Source organism: Drosophila erecta, unplaced genomic scaffold (assembly GCF_003286155.1).
Source record: "Drosophila erecta strain 14021-0224.00,06,07 unplaced genomic scaffold, DereRS2 tig00000092-arrow-pilon, whole genome shotgun sequence".
Classification (NCBI taxonomy): Eukaryota; Metazoa; Arthropoda; class Insecta; order Diptera; family Drosophilidae; genus Drosophila; species Drosophila erecta.
In genome coordinates this window covers 2,907,273-2,927,699 of record NW_020825207.1, presented here as the reverse complement: position 1 = coordinate 2,927,699, position 20,427 = coordinate 2,907,273, and the positions used below count along the sequence as shown (strand labels likewise).

The following is a 20,427-nucleotide window of genomic DNA, read 5'->3' as shown; positions in this document are numbered from 1 at the left end:
AAAATATTTAAAATCCTATTATCAGAAGTTTACAAAATATAATAGAGCTTGTAAGAAATTAAAATACCATTAAATTTTTTGAATTTTTTTATATTTTATTTAAGACAAAACAAAGACACAAAATATCACCTGTAAAATTATAATCACGTAACTTTTAATAACATTTATTTGTACAGCATAAAAGTATTTAAAAATACACGCTTCCTAAAATTACCTCGGCTCACAGGAGTAAGGCAAAGTTATGCAAAGTTTCCCGAATGAATAGGGAGGTGCAACCTTAGAGATCTGCGATCTGCGTAAGCCTTCGAGCAATGTTCGCACTTGAAGCGTTTCTCGCCCGTATGAGTCCTCATGTGCCGGCTAAGAATTGACAACAATTTAAATGCCTTTTGGCATTGGGAGCACCTATAGGGCCTTTCCTCCGTGTGAACGAGAAGGTGTGCTTTGAGGCCAGAGTGGTCTATAAAGGTGCTCTCACACTGATTACACTTATGCGGTCTTTCTCCCGTGTGAATTCGGATGTGTCGACACAAATCGATTTGTTGAGCAAAAGCCTTTGAGCAGTAGTCGCACACAAACGGTCGTTCGCCAGTGTGACTTCTAGTGTGCACCTTCAGTGATGAAGCATACTTGAAGGACTTTTCGCAGACATCACACCTATAAGGCTCCTCGCCACTGTGTGTTCTGCCATGCACCTCTAAAGAATATTTAGTCCCAAATCTCTTATTGCAAAGCGTACATGCAAATTTTCTAAAATCCCTGACTCTTCCTTCTTCCTGGTCGTGTGTCCATATGTGTCGTTTAAGATCGATTGAATGCTTATAAGCTTTGGAACATTGGCTACATGAATACGGTCGTTCGCCGGTGTGAGATCGGGTGTGTACCTTTAGTGAACTACAATTCTTAAAAGCTCTTGTACATATGTGACATTTAAACGGCATTATTCCCTCATGCTCCTGCATGTGCAACAGAAAGGTAGATTGACTAAAGAAAGTACTATCACATAGATTACAGTTGAATTTTCTTATCGTGGCGTGAGTCTCCATGTGCCGCTTTGGATTGTCGCTTTGCTTAAATGCCTTGGGACACTGATTACAGCTATACGGACGTTCCTCCGTGTGGACACGCATGTGTTTTTTAAGATCACTTTGGTGCGAACAAGTTTTAGGACAATATGTGCACGTAAATTTACGCCCACTCGATTGCAGATGCTTTGAAGATGCACATTTCTGATCTTGCAGTTTTCTGGTCTCCTGAAATGTTGCAATATCTTGTTTATGCTCCGATTGAGAGCCATTGTCATCTTGCGCGTGAGTCCTGAGGTGGTTCTTAAAACTACAGGAGCGCGCAAAGGATTTTCCGCACCGCGAACAATAGTGGGGTCGTTCTGGGCTGTCATCATGCAATATAAAAGACTTTGGTACAACATATTTGAGTTCGTCAACGGTTTGATCGAGTTCGTCTACTGGTGTTACATCATCTCCGAAGTTGTCCTCTTGAATTTTGTTAGATTGATCAGATGCACTAGCATTAGCCTCCCTAATATTCGAATCGGATGGGAAATATTCGCCGACAGATATTTCGCTATTTTCATCGTCTTGACCATCAGTTTCACCGAACTTTTGCGGCTGATGCGATTGCTGTCCAGGCCTTTCCGCAATTGAATTGGAATCTTTTTCGTTTAGACTTTCTGGGCAATCTAACTTTTGACTAGAATTTGATTTATCACTCGCGGAGTTGGAAACCTGGCAAAACACGTTATGCTGTGAATTTTCCTCGGCGGCTTCCACTTTTACTTGGCATTGGTGCCCTATCCTGGAAGTCTGCCGAATATCAAATGCATTGTGCGCATCCTCCAGGCAGCTTGGGCAAATGTGTTCCGGCAGAGAGTCGCCTTTCTCAACTTGATAGCCGGACCACTGGGCAATCATGTCCGGGATTGAAGGTCCCACTCCCGGTGTGCCTTCGAATATGTTGACCATGTCATCGTGGCTGCCCATGCAAACTCGGCATATATACTCCATGGTCCTTGAAGAGAGTTTCGGTAAGTACCTTATAATAATCAAAGAAACCCACTTACATTTCTTATTGTGTCTAGATTCCATTACCAAAATAATATTGTTTGATTGTTTACATTCGTGTTATCTATTTCTTGGCCACTCGAATCACCCTGTTTTAATTAATTGTGCTGTTAAGAGTATTACATGAATCCCCCTGTGATAAGTATATAGTGCTGTTAGGAACACCGAATACTAATTAATTTTGAAAACATATGATTATGTCGTTTAGTTTTTTTGGTTTCATTCAAAACCATTCTCATAAATTTGTAATTAAATTTATTAATTTAAAAAAATAAAAATTTCTATTCGTCGTGAAATACTAATCCTCAGATATTATAAAACAGATGTATAAAAATACTTAGTACTCTTACGTAGTATAAAACAGTTTTAAAAATACTTGCTAGCTTCATTTGCATAGTTTTTGATTTAGTTTTGGTACATTTTAGTTAATTGTACACATTTTTGAATTCGAATTTAATTTGTGTTTATCATCTTCAGCTATGGCATAGTTCGGAGTGAATAGGTATGGGAATGATTAGAATGGTGGGTCTTAATCTGTCATCCGGATGTGTAGCAAGTAGTCGCCAGGGATGATTCGGCGTGGGGATGCTGAAAACTCGTTTTCACCGAGTGGCGCCGGATATGTCTTCTGAGTTCCGTACGGGTTCGAAAATCCACAGAACAGTGGGAACACATGTACGGCCGTTCCCCGGTGTGTATCCTTAGGTGAACCCTTAAAGTGGAGTTGGAAGAATAGGCACTTGGGCAATGCGGACATTGGAATGGTCTTTCTCTTGTGTGAATGCGGATGTGAATGTCTAGAGTTGAAGGTCTGGAACAGACCTTTGAACAGTAGGAGCAGACCAGCGACTGCTTCGCTGGTCTAACACGTTTCTCAAAGAACTCCGTGTGTTGAGTCCGCATGTGTCGGGAATAACTGTTTTGGAATCGAAAGGACATTGGACAGTAGTCACATTTGTAGGCGCGGTCAGTAGTGTGCGTGCTCATGTGGTTCCGAAGACCGCAAGTCCGCGAAAATGATTTCGGACATTGGGTACACTTGTAGGGTCGCTCACCACTGTGAGTACGAATGTGCAATTTTAGATTCCATTTACGTTGAAATGTTTTCGGGCAGTTAGGACACTTATGTTGATTATTACTGGAGTTCATGTTGTCATCGCCACTTCTGGTGATCTGCTTCGCAGCCCCTTCTCTATTAAGGCAGTTGGATTGATCCGTTTCGCTGACTGAAATCTCATCCTCGAATAAGTAAAAGTGTACCGGTCCGTTGCTCTGTTCATCATGTAATTCCTGCCTGGTTCTTTCTTCATTTATTGGTGGTTCTTCGATGATCATGTGTAAAGAGCTAGATTCCTCGCTTTCGCATCCCGAAACTTGGCAGGTGTCCTCCCCTGTTTTTTCCACTTTCTTCACTTGACATAGGAACTGATGGCCCATTTTGGCAGTCCGCTGAATGTCGAATGCATTTTCTGCGTCTTCCAGGCAGCTTAGGCAAATGAGTTCGGGAAGGGTATCACCTTTCGTGACTTGATAACCAGACCACTGGGCAATCATATCGGGAATTGAAGGTCCCAGAATCGGGTTTCCTTCGAATATATTGACCATGTTATCGTGGTTCCCCAGACAAACCCGACATATTTCCTCCATAGTGCTGAAACCAAAACGTAATTTGTTATTAGTTGCTGGCAATATATTATTATAATAATAATACCTGCTCCTATGTTCTGTATATCTAATTATAATTTCATAGGGGTTGAGGGTGTGTTTGCCCGCAAAGGTAGTATGGCACTTTTTCAGGAGCCCCGACTGTAGCCGGGACTGAAATATCGCGCAATGCGAGTAATCGCATTTTCAAGATTCACAACATTTGCAATTTCAAGACATTTTCGCACATTCACAAATTGTTTACTTGCTTTGTATTTACATTTAATACCCATTGCAAAGAGATCCAAACACCCTGTGCCAAAAATGAGCTGTTAAGCGCGAAAACATATGTGCTGTTATCGAATACATATCGATAAGGGGTATTATTTGAAATTGAAGCCGCGCACGTCATCTAAAAACGTATTTTATTTGAGAAAGTAGAAATCTCTATGATCATAGAGATCATAGAGATTTCTACTTTCTCAACCATTCCCCAACCAAATTAGAAGCAAATAAATGCTTTTATTACATTGAACACTCAACAGCTTAAAGACTTTATTTATTGACCGATATCGATTTATTGCATTTTTCTCAACAAATATCTGCTGCAGTGATATTGCTATGTTCTAGTACAGTTTTGTATTGGCATTTACCGTTACTACCGTTATTACCGTTATGTTCAAGTTGCAGGGTTGCATTCCGGCTTACTAACTAATTAATAATTAAAATTGAATTTCGAAAATCTCTGATAACTATTTCGGTTCCTTGTTGTCGTAGTTATTTCATTGATTTATAGTACGTTCTGAGGTTGTACAGAAATAAAGATACCGTTTTCACTATTGTGATTTTGTCATTGCTAATGTATTAAAAACAATTGCTGTCGTTTGGCAACTTCTTTGGGTTAAATGCACTTCTCATATTGCTGGGCTTGGATAACTATTGTGAATTAGTGTTAATATGTATTTATTGGATAAGCGCATTTGCATAGACTCCGATTCGAGTTTGATGTGTAAATATATTCCTCTACATGTATACATTGTATTGTAATTGTTAGTACTGCATTTTTGTTCGCTTCTTTAGTTAATATATGTATTTATCTATTTAATAGCCTTGCATAAACGTTTCTCTTGATGTTTCATTTTATGTATTTTCTTTTGTGACACGCAAAACAGTGTTGTAATTACAAAAATATATATACCTCGTGTTGTTGTCGGCTGTTCTCGAAACTTAAATACTAATAAACCCGAATAAACGCAATAAGTGGATTATGATTTAATATTTATTTGCTTGTAGTTTTCAATTTGTAGGTGTCTTATCATCTTCTTTTCGACTTATTACAATACAAAAGGTACGAAAGGCGCGAGAAATTCCGCTGTCACGGAATTTACACTAAAAATTGACTTAATTGTGAAGAGCTAACTGAACGAAATCGTTTTTGATTTCCCAAAAAGGAGCGTAAATTAAACATTGGATTCCCAGGGGTTGATATACCTAGCTTTTCAGTTTAAACTTAACATGGTATTTCTGTTTACTCATTCTGTAATACTTATTCTCTACATTGCTGGAAAAGTTAAGGTGACCATAGTGTTGGTGTTTCTGTTGGTGTTTCATTATATATAGGAAAACTTGACTGAAAAGCGGCAACTAGTTCGAGTATCTGACATATGCATTTACATATCTTAAAATTTGTTGTTGTTGTTTTTTTTTCACTTGGGGATGAGGAAAGGATCTCGGGGGAATCTCGATTTGAGGGACTAGCTCCGTTACTCGGCGCGGCAGAGCAGCGAGGCGAACCGGAATAAACGCATCCAGCTGAAGAGCTTCGATTCTATGAGATTCTCCTCCGCCGTCGATGTGGTCATGGAGACCCGCGACGAATTGGAGGACTTGCTGCTCCGTTTCTGCTGCATGATCCTGGGCGAGCTCATCTTCATTATCGAGTAAGTCGTCTTGGCGGCTTTTGGATTGCACACGCCACAAAAGTGGACGTGGGCTACGGGTCACAAGCGTGGAACGAACGAAACGCACAGGCTGCAAGGGGAAATTGAAAGGAGGCATTAGTCAGTTTCGAGTGCTATTCAAAGTGGCAAGTCAATGGCTCAGGCCATCAAGTATCATTCACTGTGTCGAGTGGCAGCCGTGACATTTTAGCATTCAGCATTCAGCAAATCCCCCAAATTCCGCAAAGCCCCCATATCCCGCAAATCCCCAGCAGAAAAGCTAGTTGATGGGGAATTGAAGGATGATTCTGTGAAAGAGACATACACATTCGAAGCTGTCATTTCCGAAGATACACGTTATTTTCCCTAGAATTCTGTTGTTATTCTGGTTATTCGTTATTATTGCGTTCACTACTACTTCACTGATTAGTATTGAATTAAGTTCATCGGCTTAGGCCAACAAATTAAACTTTCTCTGCTCCCCTTTTCGGTTATCCAAAACAATCATTAGGCCGAACTAGTTTTGCTTAGCAGCAAAAAAGGCAGTGCGCAGCTCTAATCGAAATGCTCCAATGGGTGCACACACCCAGCCCAAAAAGGCATTGGTTCAAACCACCCATCCAGAGCCGATGACCTTGCCCATATGCACTGGAGTATATACACGAGTGGCATGCCCAAAAAGAGGCCCCAATCGAAACGTAGCATCCAGTTTTTCCAGATCTGGCTACAGCCAGACATCAGAGAGCATTTCAATGACAAAGCATGAAAGCATAAAACACACAAATCTACTCTATAGACACACTGCCTTAATTGGACAAAATCCTGTGTGCAAACGAGTATGTCCCTGGTAGAAAAGATTACATAGAATTGAAGAAGAAAGATTGCGTGTGTTCCGTGCCATTGGTAATTATGCAATGCACAATCTATTCCAACCCGCCCACATTTCCACCCACCGCCTTTGGGCAGCAAATTAATTTCAATTCCCGCTCCGTTTCTCTGTGTGTGTTCATATCTATGGCGACAGTCGAAAAAAGTGCAGTCCGGTCGTAAAACATTTCATTTCCATATATCTGGCGGACAATAATAAAAAAAAGCAGCGACAGCAGCTTGTCGCGTCCACGCGACACATAAAAATATTGCTTTGTTTTTTCCGCTTTGTATTTCGGGGATCGCATTTCCTTCTAGCTTCTTGCCAAATGTGTTTTTCACTTTGTGTGTTTTGTAAGCAATCTTGTCAGCGCTCAAAATACGCCTGCGCATTTGCCTGGCTCATTATAATGCCCAGATCATGCAGATAGCCAGGCCAACGAATATTTCAATGTACAGTGGGCCAATTCAATACTTAAATGGTACTTAAATCCAATATTCATCATAAAAACTGTGAGGCAGAACTACCAAGATACAAAATTAAGAACTTTGCTCTTTGAAGTTACAATAAGAAAATATTAATAGAAAGAAAATTTCTGAATTCAATCATTGAAATTTCACCCTAAATTACCACATTATCGAACTACTCCTGCCCTCTGAATTCCACTTCTGATAAATTAGAGTTCAATAAATTTAAAACAAAGTTTCAAATTAGTGGCATTAATAGAAAGGCGGATAGTTTCCAATTCGCTTGGAGATACACATATTTGAGCTTATCGCAGTTCGCCTGAAATGCACAGATTTTCCACCGCGTGCCCCTCCCACTCCTCAGCTCCATTTTCACCTCCGCCTCTGCTTTGACATAAGCATTTCGGGAATGGGAAATATGTTCCGTTTTCGTTTTAATCTGCAGCTGCTGTGGTGTCAGTTAGAGCGGGATGGGGAGAGCTCGTGACGGCGTGGGCGTCTCAAAGCTAACGGTTCAACACGAAGCTCGCCCACATATGCATATGTATGCATAACGCCCCCCTCCCCACCCCCTCGACCAAACTGCTTCCATGCCTTTTCCAATTCCACAGCTGGTGGTAAAAAAGAGGTAATACCATATTGAGTTCATTTTGATTGTTGAAGACTTATCAATTAGGCTGTTTAATTCAAAGTTACTTAATACTTAGCACAAAAAACTAAGTTAAACAATTACTGGCTTGTTCTGATATCTACTATCTTGTTCATTGGATGGTACTTGTGCCAACCGACCATATTTATCCATCTCTCCTCCTCATCGATGACAATTTCAAGGCAGTGGTTTCATTGGATCTGCTGGCACCGCGGGGCGTATGCGTGATGTTTTTATTGCCGTTAAATTAACCGAAAGCCCAGGCGACTGGGAGATGTTGGAAATGGGTGCGAACATGCAATACTTTAGATTCGGTGGTAGTAGTGGGAATCCACGAATATTTGTGGCTTTCGTGCCCGACCCCGGGTCATGTATTTCAATATCCTGGGCGCCAGCTCTTGTGAAATTTATGAGTGTCGGGTGCTGGAAATCGAATATCTTTGATGGCGACGCTGTCTTTTCGTTAATTTGTGGCCCATCACTGAGTTTCGCCGAAGTTTTATCGCCCGCGCAGACAGCTTGACATATTTTAGGGCCTGTAATGGCCAAATAACAGCTAATAATACGGTAAGAATGCTCATAGATTTGCTCGGATTTCCCATCTTGCCTTGGCTTCATTCTTTTGTACAGCCACACTGACAGCCACACTTTGTATCCAGCTGCCTGACAAATGCTTTCCATTTTCCTCCTAATTGGCTTCAATTCGATGTCGCCATGTGACGCGTGTGCGATTTTTACTTTTTTCTACATGCCTGTACTATATGTGCATAAATATATTTCATTTTGCTTGTCACCCCGGCTCACATTGACCCACTTGGCGCATGCTGTGCAATATTAGCTGCAAAACAACATCAGAATAACTGGCAGTTGCAGTTTGAGCCTGTGCCAAATTCAATTATCAATTTGTGCCTTCATGCATTTTCCATTTCAACTCGTTTTGCCCTACAGCTGGCAGTTGGAAAGCCAACGGAGGAGTTTCCATTTGCCTTTTGCCTTTTGCCGTTTGGAATTTGAAATTTGCAGGGAAGCGACAGCTGAATGTCTGAAACGCCGTTGATAAGGCTAGTTAACCTAATTTTCTAAATTTGGGCAAGCACGAGCATTATGGACATTTAAATGGACTGAGAAATGGTAGAAATGAGTGGAAGAGGCCACCTAAGCTGCAACACATTGCCAGAACTAGAGTTGGCCATTTCTAAGCTGAGAGTTTAAAGACCTAACAGTTCTGCCACTTTGCCCATTAGACCCTCCAATGTATCTGACCCATTTAACAGCACCTGTGGTTATTAGAATCTAGCATTTACCTGATAATTTCTAGATACTCGCCCCGTATGGCAACTGCCCCTGCTTTTCCCACTAGTTTCATTGTTCTACTACCACCATAACTATGCAGTTACAGCCACATCCATTGTCGCTATCTGCTGTCTTGTCACTCACTGGTTGTCTCTGGCGGTTTCAATTGCATTTCAAATGGGCGTTTGCGTGTCCCGTGGAGTCGGGAAATGTAACCGGGAAACATGGAGACATGGAGACTGGGAGACTGGGAGACTGAGAGGCTGGGAGCTCGACTTGGTGTTGCTATCAAGCGCGTGCCACTTCAGTGCCTCGCTGACTGACACAAGTACAGCTCGACCGCAGATTCCACCAAACAAGCAGCGACCCACTGCCCCGCCCATTCACCCAGCCGCCCACTTTGACATTCTTCTTAATGAGGCTTCAATAACACTTGCCAAGTGCCACACAAGCTACACAGAGCGAAAAAGTCTTAGACACATTGCTGATTAGTTGAGCCATGCTCTTTATAATCATCAAACTGTAAGCTTTACACAAACCAAGTGTTTGTGACACGAGCGAGTGCGATTTTTCTCACTGTGCAGCTGGTTACTATGTAAGCTGCTATTGTAAAATAGAGACTGAGCGAAATTGAGCCACCGATAGTTAGCCACCAGAGAGCTAGAGCAGCAGATCTTAGTAAATAGATAACGATATCTAATTGGGTCAGACCGTACTGTAATGCGCATATTACGCTTGATTGTAAGCCGTTCGATTGCTTCAATGAGCGTAAGCCATATAGAGAACCTTGAGAGATCCCACTTTGTTTTTCAAACAGCATTACACGACAAAATCTTTAGCAGATCTGTAGACTGCTTTTCTTGGGGGGTGCGCCATGATCTCACCAAAAAACAAAATAGAAACAGCAAACAAATGACATCACATGGTCGCAAGTCAAGTTGGGTACCCGTTCAACTTGAGGCGGCAATTAGAAGGCAATATTGAAGAGATATACGTATAAATCATAAATATTAACAACGCACACACAAGCACACACTAACAAACTGGCCGATAATGGGAGTTCAAAGAGCCAGAGATACACACTAGAGAAGATGGGAAAAACCTGAATAAATATTTATAAGAATGCTAATTCCCCGATTGCAGTGGCTGCAGTAACCGTAAGATGGGGAAACGAAGCTGCCACTGCTGGATGGAGGATAGAGGATGGAGCATTGTCTTTTGGCCCAGAAGAGCAGTCAAGCAAGAGGGCTGTGCCTTTTTTGTTTTTGGGCAGGGGAAAAACCGCAAAAAGGCGGCAAGTGCCATAGGTTTTCCTCCCCACTTGCCCCCCTCCCGTTCTATCCACACTCTCCATGCAACTGCGACATTGTAACAGTCTAGTTAACTTGCAACTTACAAGCGAATGTATCTATGCACAAGTTACTTTACAATGGCCCCATCTCTGTGGGCTATTCCAGCCACTTCCATTTGTCCCTCATCTCTTTTCACCTCCTGTACTGTGTTGACTGACTTTCGAAACGTGTTGTCATGTAAATTAACCGAAAAATAAAAGAAGAAGGAAAACTGGCATGTTGCGGGCTGGCTGAGGAATACGAGCTACATGCAGCTATGCTGCAAGTATCTTTCAGATACACAGAACAAACACACGGGGGAACAGCGGTAGTGGGAGGCTATGGCCCCTCAGCCTGAGAAAGACAAATATAATTGACAATGGTGAACAGCTGGAATGAGTTGCGAACATCACAGACAATGCCTTTTAAATGGAAAATTGTTAGACGTCACAGGCCAGCGATAGCTACAACCTAAGCAGTCCGAAGACCAGTTGTCAGCTGTTCGGGGAAAACTTTACGCTGCACCGCACAAAATCCAACACAATGGCCAACAATTAGGTTGGCCCTTAAGTCAAGTTCCTTAAAGTGCCCAACTCGCTGGAAAACAATTCCCTAAGGCCCAGCATTTTGAATGGCTAGATCTCAAAGAATCTGGAATAGAAGATTATATAGCTTTGGCAAAGTAAAAGACTTTTACAATACATCATACTTTAACTGACTATCTCCCGATGGCTTATGATGAATAATATCAAATTATAAAAGTACATTCACAATGTCTTTCTGAAATTCTTACACATGGCAGTTAATAAACCAGCCACATACTCATTGCAAAATCGCACCCTAAAACATTTGCAAACAAACAATTACGCGGAGTGCAAAGAACCAAGGGGTGGCCATGTGCAATATCACAATGGCCATAATGGCCACAATGGTCATAATGGCCACAATGGCCACCGACTATTTCCTGTTCTTTTGGCATGATTACTATTACGCATACGCCACGTACCCAATACAAATGCAAATATTATACCATTATTGCGCACGAAATGCCAACGTAAACAATAATAAACACCGAAGAACCAGACGAAGGCGAAGGAAAGGCCAATAAACAATAAGCCAAATGTAGCCAGCCAAAAATAAAGTTAAGGAAAGGCAAGAAAGAGACTGGCCATCCGAAGTTCAAAGTTGGCCAAAAGAAATTGCGCGGTCAGCTTGGCGAGTAGCTCATTAGCTGAAACCAAAGTCCATTGGGGCCAGCTCGTTAACTTGGCCTAGTGCTAAATCGGTGGGTAAGTTGGATCTGAAGCATGGTTTTATGGCCGAGCTAACCGTATACATAATGATGGGAAAATCTTCATGCCTGCGCCTGATAAGAAATGCGACTCACAAAAGCCACATGGATGGAAATTTACAGATAAGCAGAGCTGATCGCCTCACTGATGGTGACATTATTTTATGGCTCGTTAAACGGTTCTAAATAAATTAATGAACTCACGAAAAAACGACGAAAATGTCGCAATAAAATTCAAATTCAAATGAAGGCAACAATAATTGAATAAATAAAAAACAAATAAACTCGGAATTAGCTGCAATTAAAGTTGGATTCAAGGGCTGGCATGGTGCTTTGGAATTGAAATTGTTTTTGGAATGGAGAAGCCTCAGGCAATTGGTAAATTCATTTCAGCCATTAAGGCCCAAAAAGTGTTTCTAATTCAATTATAAGTTCACTTAAGCCGTTTTGTGTAAATATAAATAACGCAAATTGATTGCGAAAGCGAAAGATTTATGACTATATACAAAAACTAAAGGTGCAAACAAAGTGGTGGTAAATATGTAAATCAAATAATTTACCATTTTATACCATTAGTAATATATGTATCGTTTGTTGGCTTGTTAATATAACTAAGTCACATACAGGAAATCTCAGAAAACTTCTTTAGTTTTGGCCATCAAAGTTTGCCCTGCCAGAAATTTCCAATTAAGTCAAAGACCACACACCATCTTCAGAAGTTGCCCCACTTTTCGACGACTTTAAAACATTCTGAGCTGACCGAAGCAATTCGGTTCGGAATGAGTTTTCTTGCCCTACGTGGGGGGTTTTCCCTCTCAAGTGCTTTCAATCGTGGTCACTGCATTATTCAGAACACTTATTCGAGGGGCCACAAAGTAAAGAAAGATGACGCTGTGGAAATATTGAGGACCACACACTCTCACTTTGCGGGCTGGATTCATGGATTCATGGGGAAGGGGTCATTCGGGTTTGACCCCGCTTTTTGCATATGGTACCAACCTTCCTGTGACCTTTTCGCTGCAAGCTCAAGCATCAGCCCATTGATTTTCGATTATGTCTAATTGGCATGACCGGCGGTCACGCCCACGCCCACTTCCGCCCATCCAGTCGTCCGCATTTTCCTGTCAAGCTTGATTTCCTCATTTTGACTGCCTATTTTCAATTTCAAAGTGACACGCTGTAGAACTTTCAGCAAGTCCTTTCCTTGTTTTCCGCCCGTTTCTGTATTTGTAAATTGTTGTACTTAATTTATGCAATTCATCGTTGTCGGCTTAGTATTTTTGCGTTGTCGAAATTGTTTTTAAGCTCATTGTAAGCCCAGACTAATGCCTTCCCATTCATTTCCAGCTAATCTCAATCAGTCAAACGCAATGCCGAAAATTCATTCTAGCCATGCTCATCGGTAACCCAACTGGGAACTTTCATAGGAGTTTGAGTGACAAGGCTCATTTCTGTTTGTTGGCCCATTTCCGCTTTTGGCTAATTGAATTTATGCTCATAAAACTGGGAAATGAACAATAAATTGTTCAATTGGAATTGGCTTAAATAACTTTTTATTTAGTATTTATCATGTTCAGTGTGGGTGTAATCACCAACCATTTAGGCAGTGGATATAATTCACAGATTTGTGGGAAATACAACATAAATTCTTAGTTGTGGCTTTTTTAACAAATAAATATGAATAACTCAGAATTTAAATAAATGCCAAAAATGTTCTTTGCCAAAATACGTTGTTATTCATGCGCCAAGTATGAAATGTGGAACAAAATAGTCTGTGTAAACAAGCTCTAAAAATAGGTTTCACCATTTAAGATTTCACAGAAAGGCTCGGTCATTTATCAAAAAGATTTCCACAATTACTCAGAATAATCCAAACATAACGAGATACATTTTTATCTCAACTTATTTAAAGCACTTTTTCCGCATGACAATCCAGTTTCGGCACATCTATAATTTTCAGAGAGCAGGTCAGAAATTGGTCGATGTGACTAATGGCACTTGTATATGTATCGTTAACACAAAGAACACTTAGTGGAAAGTCGGAAAAGTAGTGTGGTAGTTATGGCTGGGCTTATCTGGCAAACACTTCAAGTGCGCCCCAATTTACTGTCCCTTTAGGGAAAACTCATGCACGCTTGTAATCTACTTCGTTGTTTTGGTTTTCCTCCATTCGCTTTATTATTTTAAGCGCAAATATTGATTTCCTTTTTGTGTGCTGGCTTTCCCGAGTTCCGAGTGTTATAAATGCAATACAAACGACCCAAAGTTTGATATGTTTCTTTTTTTTTGGAGGGGGGTTTCATGCCCCATATGTTGCGTATACTTTTTGGCTGAGGGACACCAAGTGCACTTAATGATAGATAAGAAATGAACGACCAACAGAGCTGACCTACATGGAGAATCGGATAGCTGATATGGTGTAGATGGGTTATGTACTCGATTCATGTACATATGTATGTGTTTTGTGGCCAACAGTGAAAGCCCAAGTGCTCAATTGGTGGCGCATTAAAGCTGGCCCATTACGCTGGATGGATTCGAGTGCTTCGCACGATGAATATTAATCATTAAGTTTTATGTCTCTGCCAGCAGGACAAAGCAAATTAATTAAATTATAGCAATTCCTCAACATTTATGCTGTAATTGATGTTGGGCCACCACAGCATGTGAACTAGCTGCGGCTCATAACAAAAGGCATACGGCTCATTGGCCTATATAAAATGCCAGTGCCATAAACAAAAAGGCAGAAGTGATTAATAAACTGAAGCCAAAAAGGGGGCGGCACATCAGCTCCGCTGGTGTGTGGAATACAGATGATGTGACATAATTGAAAATCCGGAGGTGGGGCCGAGGAAGCCTTTGAGAACTTTTTGTGTGAACTTATACGTCGAGTCGAGTAGTCGAGTAGTGGAGTGCACGGGGCAAAAGTAATCAACTGCCACCAGAAAGAGGAATGAACCAATTCTTTATGACTTCCAAACAGAAAAATAAAAGATTATGTGGTTCAGTTCGCATGAGATACACTTTCAAAGTTCCCAGGAAAGGTTGTGTTCAATCATCGGCAGGAAAAACTTTGGCCAACTTACTTTAAAAGAACTGGCCAATGCTGTTGAAGTTCAATCGAGAAGGTAGTTTACTTGTAATAAACTTTTACAAAAAGTTTCTTTAAAAATTCGAAAAAGTATAAAACGTGTTTTATATTATATACATTTTATTCGAAAATAATCCAGGTGTTTTTAACAAAGGATTTAAATTTCGACTACATATTTTATTGGAATTTGTGATGTGGCCATACAGAAAGCGAATATAAAACGAAAAATATTGACCAATTTAAATTAAGTAAACAAAGCAAGATTTCCCGATAGGCTTACATGAAATATTTTGTTGGGTACTTTAATTATACATTTTTACTCAATTAATTGCAAATCAAATAAAATTTAAGATAAAAAAATAAATAGAATATTCTTTTCAGATGGAAACCCCACTCTCCGCATATGCAGATGTCCTTCAATGATAAAAAAAAGGCAAGAGCATTATGGGATAATCTGGTTCTGGGCAGGAACTACATACATATGTATACATTAGTCGCAAAGCTCTCGGTCATATCGGAATATATAACGGAAATGTTAAAGAACTCGGGGTGGAAATAGAAGAAAGGGGAGGTCATAAAACCAAATGAAAAACGAGTTCGGGCTTACGTTCGAAGGCAAAACGCAAATAAAAAACAAAAACGTGTAGGCGTGATTACGTAAAATGCGTAAAAGAACAGAAAGAGAGAGTGAATCAACGATGAGAAAGAGCGACTCGCAGGAACCACTTGACGCATTTCAAGGACACGTGCAGCCTTTGCAAGGACACACGCAGCATACAAGAGTGGCGCATTACACAACACTGGGTATCGCTAACGGTCCCTCAAACTTACCGTAATATGCAAGTTGGCAGCTCCTTTCTGGTGGCTGCCCTGTAGCTTTCTTGCCCTTTTTTTTGGGTTTCAACTAGGTAGGCCCTGACCGAAACGCTCTCGAAAATTTAGTAGTGGTAGTGGCCAGAACACAGATAACTTTCGAAGGTGACAAGCAGCAAACAAATTTTCCGTTCTCGCCGAGTCTTGTTGTTTTGGGGAATTATTTCCAATTCGAAAACTATTGCGTTTTAGTTCCTTCACAGACGCAAGACGCGTAATATTCGATCGGTGCAACGACGGTGAACAGAATCGACAGCGGGAAAACCGAACGCGGCGAACTCAGCTGATTGAATGAAAACCCCAAGCTGAGCAGCAGCCACAATTGCCCCAACCAGCGCTCATTGAGAGAGAGCGCCAGCGAGAGAGCGAGAGCGAGCAACAAGCAACTGCAGAGCGAGAAGAGCTGTCAGTCGGGTAAGCTTGTTGCATTGTTGGTGGTGCCCCATGCACGGCAGTAAATTTAAGGCACTTTCTTAATTTTACGAAAGTCAAAATGAAAATATTACATTCATTTAGTTACATATCAAATTGATACTAATTTATGCTACACATTATTGACCCAGTTTTTGCGCGAAAGGTATTTAAAAATAGTTGTGATCATTGCTTGTTCCACACGTCCTGCGGAATTTGAATATTAGATGAAACAAATAAATAAGCAAGCAGATAATCTTTAATATTTTTGTTAATTATTTTTTTTTCAACTGTGAAATAAACTGATGCAGCGACGTCAGCGGTGCACTCAGAGCAAGGAACAGTTATAAAATATTAAAAAAAAACATTTTTAGTAATTTTTCATTCACACATTTCCAACTTTGCTCTCACGCGCAGCGCTGCAGCTCTCTCGCGTCACTTCTCTGTGTCATTTATGTTGGAGCTGCTCTCTTTCTAGGCTCTCTGCCCCACTCTTTCGCCTCATGGCCTCCCTCTCTCTCTCTCTCTCGCTCAGCATAAAATGCAAAGCCAACTAGCAGTGTTGTTGTTATTGTAGTTGGGGGGTTATGTAACTTTCGGGCATCCGCAAGCACAGAAAGCTGAAAGCGTTGAAGGGCAGTCAGCGACCTCGTTCTAGAAAAGAAGCCATCTCTTCAGCCCCTCCACGCACCACCCCTCAAAAGAAAGCCCCCAAAGAAGAAGAAGCAAGAGCAGTGAAAAGCGCGTAGTATAAACACATGCTGTAACATAAACAGTGCTACTTGCCTAACTAAAACCTATCTAAATATGTATATACATATAACTTATTTTCTATTTATGAAAACTGTTCTGATTTTTCCTACGCACTTGCCTTCCATTTTATTTAATGTAAAGTTTTGACAGTACTAGATTTTGCCTAGATAACTCTAACCTTTCACCATTTTGGCAACTCACCAAGATTTTATCTTTTTATAATGAGTATTCTTAAATCTAAATATTTGAAATCATGCCATAGAAGTATTACTGTGCAATCAAAAAGAAAGGGGAGCAAGAAAGAAATGTAGGGTTTTTGCCATGCAGGGCAGGCAAACCAGAAATGTCTGCTTTTTAGGTTGGGGGAGGTGGTTCTTTATGGGTATTGCTTTCGAGGGGGTGTGGCTCGGCGGGAATCCAAAGTCATGCCAAATTGCGCAACAGCCAAAGCGTTGTTCTTGGTAACCCGCTGACCGAATATATTGACGCAGAAGCGGGTATGATGGAGTTGCAAAAGCTAAACTCTAATTCCGTTGGTCAAGTCCGAGGTACTCGAAGAAACTCCTATTTAATTATGTGCAGTGGACTTTCCGTTGTTACAACAAAGGCAGGAGAGGGAGGGAGTGCTAGGATGACGTTTCACAATTTTGTTGGCATATCGATAGATATTTAAAAATAAGAAAGTAATCAAAACATAGTTCCCGAGATCACAGCATTCACACGGACAGACATTGTTAGATCAAACCGGATAGTGATTCTGTTGCATATTTCCAACCTTTTACTCCACAAGTAACAGATATAACTAGAAAACTAAAAGTTTTCTCTTTACTGATATATGTACATACATAAATAACCAGAAATGATTATAAATAATTCATAAAAAAATCATTTTTGGGTTCCATTCATACAGTGCAAATCATACATTTGAGATGCGGATGCGCAATATGCTTTTTATGTCCCAGGCTGAAGTTCTAAAGTCCATAACTCAACCTATCTTAATCGGATTTTGAAGTTGCATACCTCTAAATGTTTCTGTTATAATTCTCTAAAAATCTGCATTCAAATTTGGAAATTTATTTTTTCTAAATTTTTTTGTAATTTTTCTGATGGGATGATATTGTAGAAAATCAAAAAAATTCAAAAATGTCCCAAGACTGAAGTTCTGAAGTCCATAACTCAACCAATCTTAATCGGATTTTGAAGTGGCATACTTCTAAATGTTTCTGTCATAATTCTCTAAAAATCTGCATTCAAAATTGGAAATTTATTTTTTCTAAATTTTTTTGTAATTTTTCTGATGGGATTATAATGTAGAAAATCAAAAAAATTCAAAAATGTCCCAAAACTGAAGTTCTAAAGTCCATAACTCAACCAATCTTAATCGGATTTTGAAGTGGCATACCTCTAAATGTTTCTGTCATAATTCTCTTAAAATCTGCATTCAAAATTGGAAATTTTTTTTTTCTAAATTTTTTTGTAATTTTTCTGATGGGATTATATTGTAGAAAATCAAAAAAATTCAAAAATGTCCCAAGACTGAATTTCTAAAGTCCATAACTCAACTTATCTTAATCGGATTTTGAAGTGGCATACCTCTAAATGTTTCTGTCATAATTCTCTTAAAATCTGCATTCAAAATTGGAAATTTTTTTTTTCTAAATTTTTTTGTAATTTTTCTGATGGGATTATATTGTAGAAAATCAAAAAAATTCAAAAATGTCCCAAAACTGAAGTTCTAAAGTCCATAACTCAACCAATCTTAATCGGATTTTGAAGTGGCATACCTCTAAATGTTTCTGTCATAATTCTCTTAAAATCTGCATTCAAATTTGGAAATTTATATTTTTTTAATTTTTTTTGTAATTTTTCCGCATCTATCGGCATATCCTTTAGCTCGCTGGCTCCTTTGTTCCTGTGTTCATCACTCTTTTAGAACCCCATTTGTCCAGGACCAACCTCTCACCTTTTTATGGGCTTCCGCAGCAATAGATCTAGTAAACAATATAGTCCCTACCCATTCCCCATTTGCAGGCTATCTCTTTCCCACTACCCCACACACGGCGGAGCCTGTTCAAGCGTAATTTAATTTCTTGCACCATTTATTTATAGTGGTCCGGCAAAGGAACTCGAGCCAACGGGCAGGATAGTTTTGCCTGCGGGTAAATTATGGTTCCATTGCCAATTAGGTTAGGTCACAACCAGGATGTTCCATTGGGGATGCAGAGGCGCCTAGAAAATGTCATTGTTTACATTTAGAATGTGGCATTTACTAGAATAATATGTACCTCAGAATATAAATAATTTTAAGAAATATTTTATAAAATATCCCATTGAAATTACGTGACTTGAAAACGCATTTAAATTTAAGATTACTGGTTGAGCTAAACATAGTTAATATTTTTCATCAATCTCAAGATATGGATTTTGAAATGGCAGGTGTCCAGTGAATATCATCCCTGTATGACCGTTGTATGCCCCATGGTGCCCTCTCCCTTTCCCGTTTTTCATTTCGCTCTGTTTTGGTTTTTTGGTTTTGTTATGCGGTGGCATCTGTTTTTGCCACAGGAAAAGGGTTGGGAGTGAAGAAGGCAGAGGGGGCGGAAGTGGAGAGTGCGTAAAATGCGTTTTAATTGAAAGGAAATGTTCAAAGCACATGTGCATCTGCTAGTGAACGAATGCGATTGTGGGGAAGGGGGATGGCAACGGGCGGTGGCAGGGCCGAATGTGTCTGCTAATTGAATTACCTTTCGGTTGCTTTTCCCATTAGAAGTGCCGCCAAGTTCTCGAGCTGCTTGTTTGCTTTTCATTTAATACCCATTTTGATTTAATTTTCGTTTTTCCTATTTTTCTGACCCAATTTTGTCTTGCTTTCGTGCACTAGCAGCTGTCTCTGTCTACCGCTGTGCAGCCAAGAGAGTGCCCAAGCGATGCGCTCTCGCTCGCTCTCAGTTACCCAGCACTTGCACTTTTCAAACGGTTTTTTTGGACACTGATACAGGATACATTTTTTCTTAAAATTTAAAAACATGCCCTAGATTGACGTCAAAAAATGAAGTTTTCCAACTATGAGGTGCAATTCCGACCCTCAACCATTTTTTTGTATGCAATCAATGCAATAAGCAAAAAGGAGATATAATATATTAATAAACGATATGTAATCCATTTCCTTTTCGTCCTTCAGGCTTCCAAGATGGGTGCTGGTGATGCGGAGAACGGCAAGAAGATCTTTGTGCAGAAGTGCGCCCAGTGCCACACCTTCGAGGTGGGCGGCAAGCACAAGGTGGGCCCAAATCTGGGCGGGATTGTGGGTCGCAAGTGTGGCACAGCACCGGGATACAAGTATACCGATGCCAATATAAAGAAGGGCATTAACTGGACAGAGGGAAATTTGGATGAGTACCTTAAGGACCCGAAGAAGTACATTCCTGGAACGAAGATGGTGTTCGCAGGTCTCAAAAAGGCTGAGGAGCGGGCCGATTTGATTGCCTTCCTCAAGACAAACAAGTAAGAATTGCCTGCGAAACAACAAGATCGGCAATCAAGCTATCCGGAACACTGCGCTAAAGCAATACGCCAAACACTTTTAAAATATGCCGCTTTCACTTGGTTTTCTAAACCTCGATGGGCAATGGCCAAGCTAAAAAACATTTTAAAACGTTTACTTCTACTTTAACCAATTAAAGTTGATAAACCAAAAAGGTCTTCTTACTTCAAACTGCGCGCCAAGCAAGGAAAGGA

The 20,427-nt window shown here is 40.3% G+C and overlaps 4 protein-coding genes across 4 annotated transcripts; 1 reads left to right on the top strand and 3 right to left on the bottom strand.

Moving 5' to 3' along the window:
* Positions 1-176: 176 nt before the first annotated feature.
* Positions 177-2,271, bottom strand: LOC6547227 (zinc finger protein 660). Its single transcript, XM_026981173.1, has 2 exons — positions 2,081-2,271; positions 177-2,028 (listed from the first exon to the last, which is right to left on the bottom strand). Coding segments are annotated over exons 1-2 (1,791 nt in total). The 5' UTR covers positions 2,083-2,271; the 3' UTR covers positions 177-239.
* A 100-nt stretch (positions 2,272-2,371) lies between these two features.
* On the bottom strand, positions 2,372-4,077 carry LOC113564269 (zinc finger protein 32-like). The gene is made up of 2 exons (XM_026980275.1): positions 3,793-4,077; positions 2,372-3,732 (listed from the first exon to the last, which is right to left on the bottom strand). The coding sequence occupies exon 2, from the start codon at positions 3,726-3,728 to the stop codon at positions 2,619-2,621; it is 1,110 nt and encodes a 369-aa protein (XP_026836076.1). The 5' UTR covers positions 3,729-3,732; positions 3,793-4,077; the 3' UTR covers positions 2,372-2,618.
* A 199-nt stretch (positions 4,078-4,276) lies between these two features.
* On the bottom strand, positions 4,277-15,912 carry LOC6547229. The gene is made up of 2 exons (XM_001976206.3): positions 15,484-15,912; positions 4,277-5,756 (listed from the first exon to the last, which is right to left on the bottom strand). The coding sequence occupies exon 2, from the start codon at positions 5,657-5,659 to the stop codon at positions 5,489-5,491; it is 171 nt and encodes a 56-aa protein (XP_001976242.1). The 5' UTR covers positions 5,660-5,756; positions 15,484-15,912; the 3' UTR covers positions 4,277-5,488.
* LOC6547230 (cytochrome c-1) lies at positions 15,607-20,387 on the top strand. Its single transcript, XM_015157099.2, has 2 exons — positions 15,607-15,939; positions 19,871-20,387. Exon 2 carries the CDS (start codon positions 19,880-19,882, stop codon positions 20,195-20,197), a length of 318 nt encoding a protein of 105 aa, XP_015012585.1. The 5' UTR covers positions 15,607-15,939; positions 19,871-19,879; the 3' UTR covers positions 20,198-20,387.
* Positions 20,388-20,427: the final 40 nt, after the last annotated feature.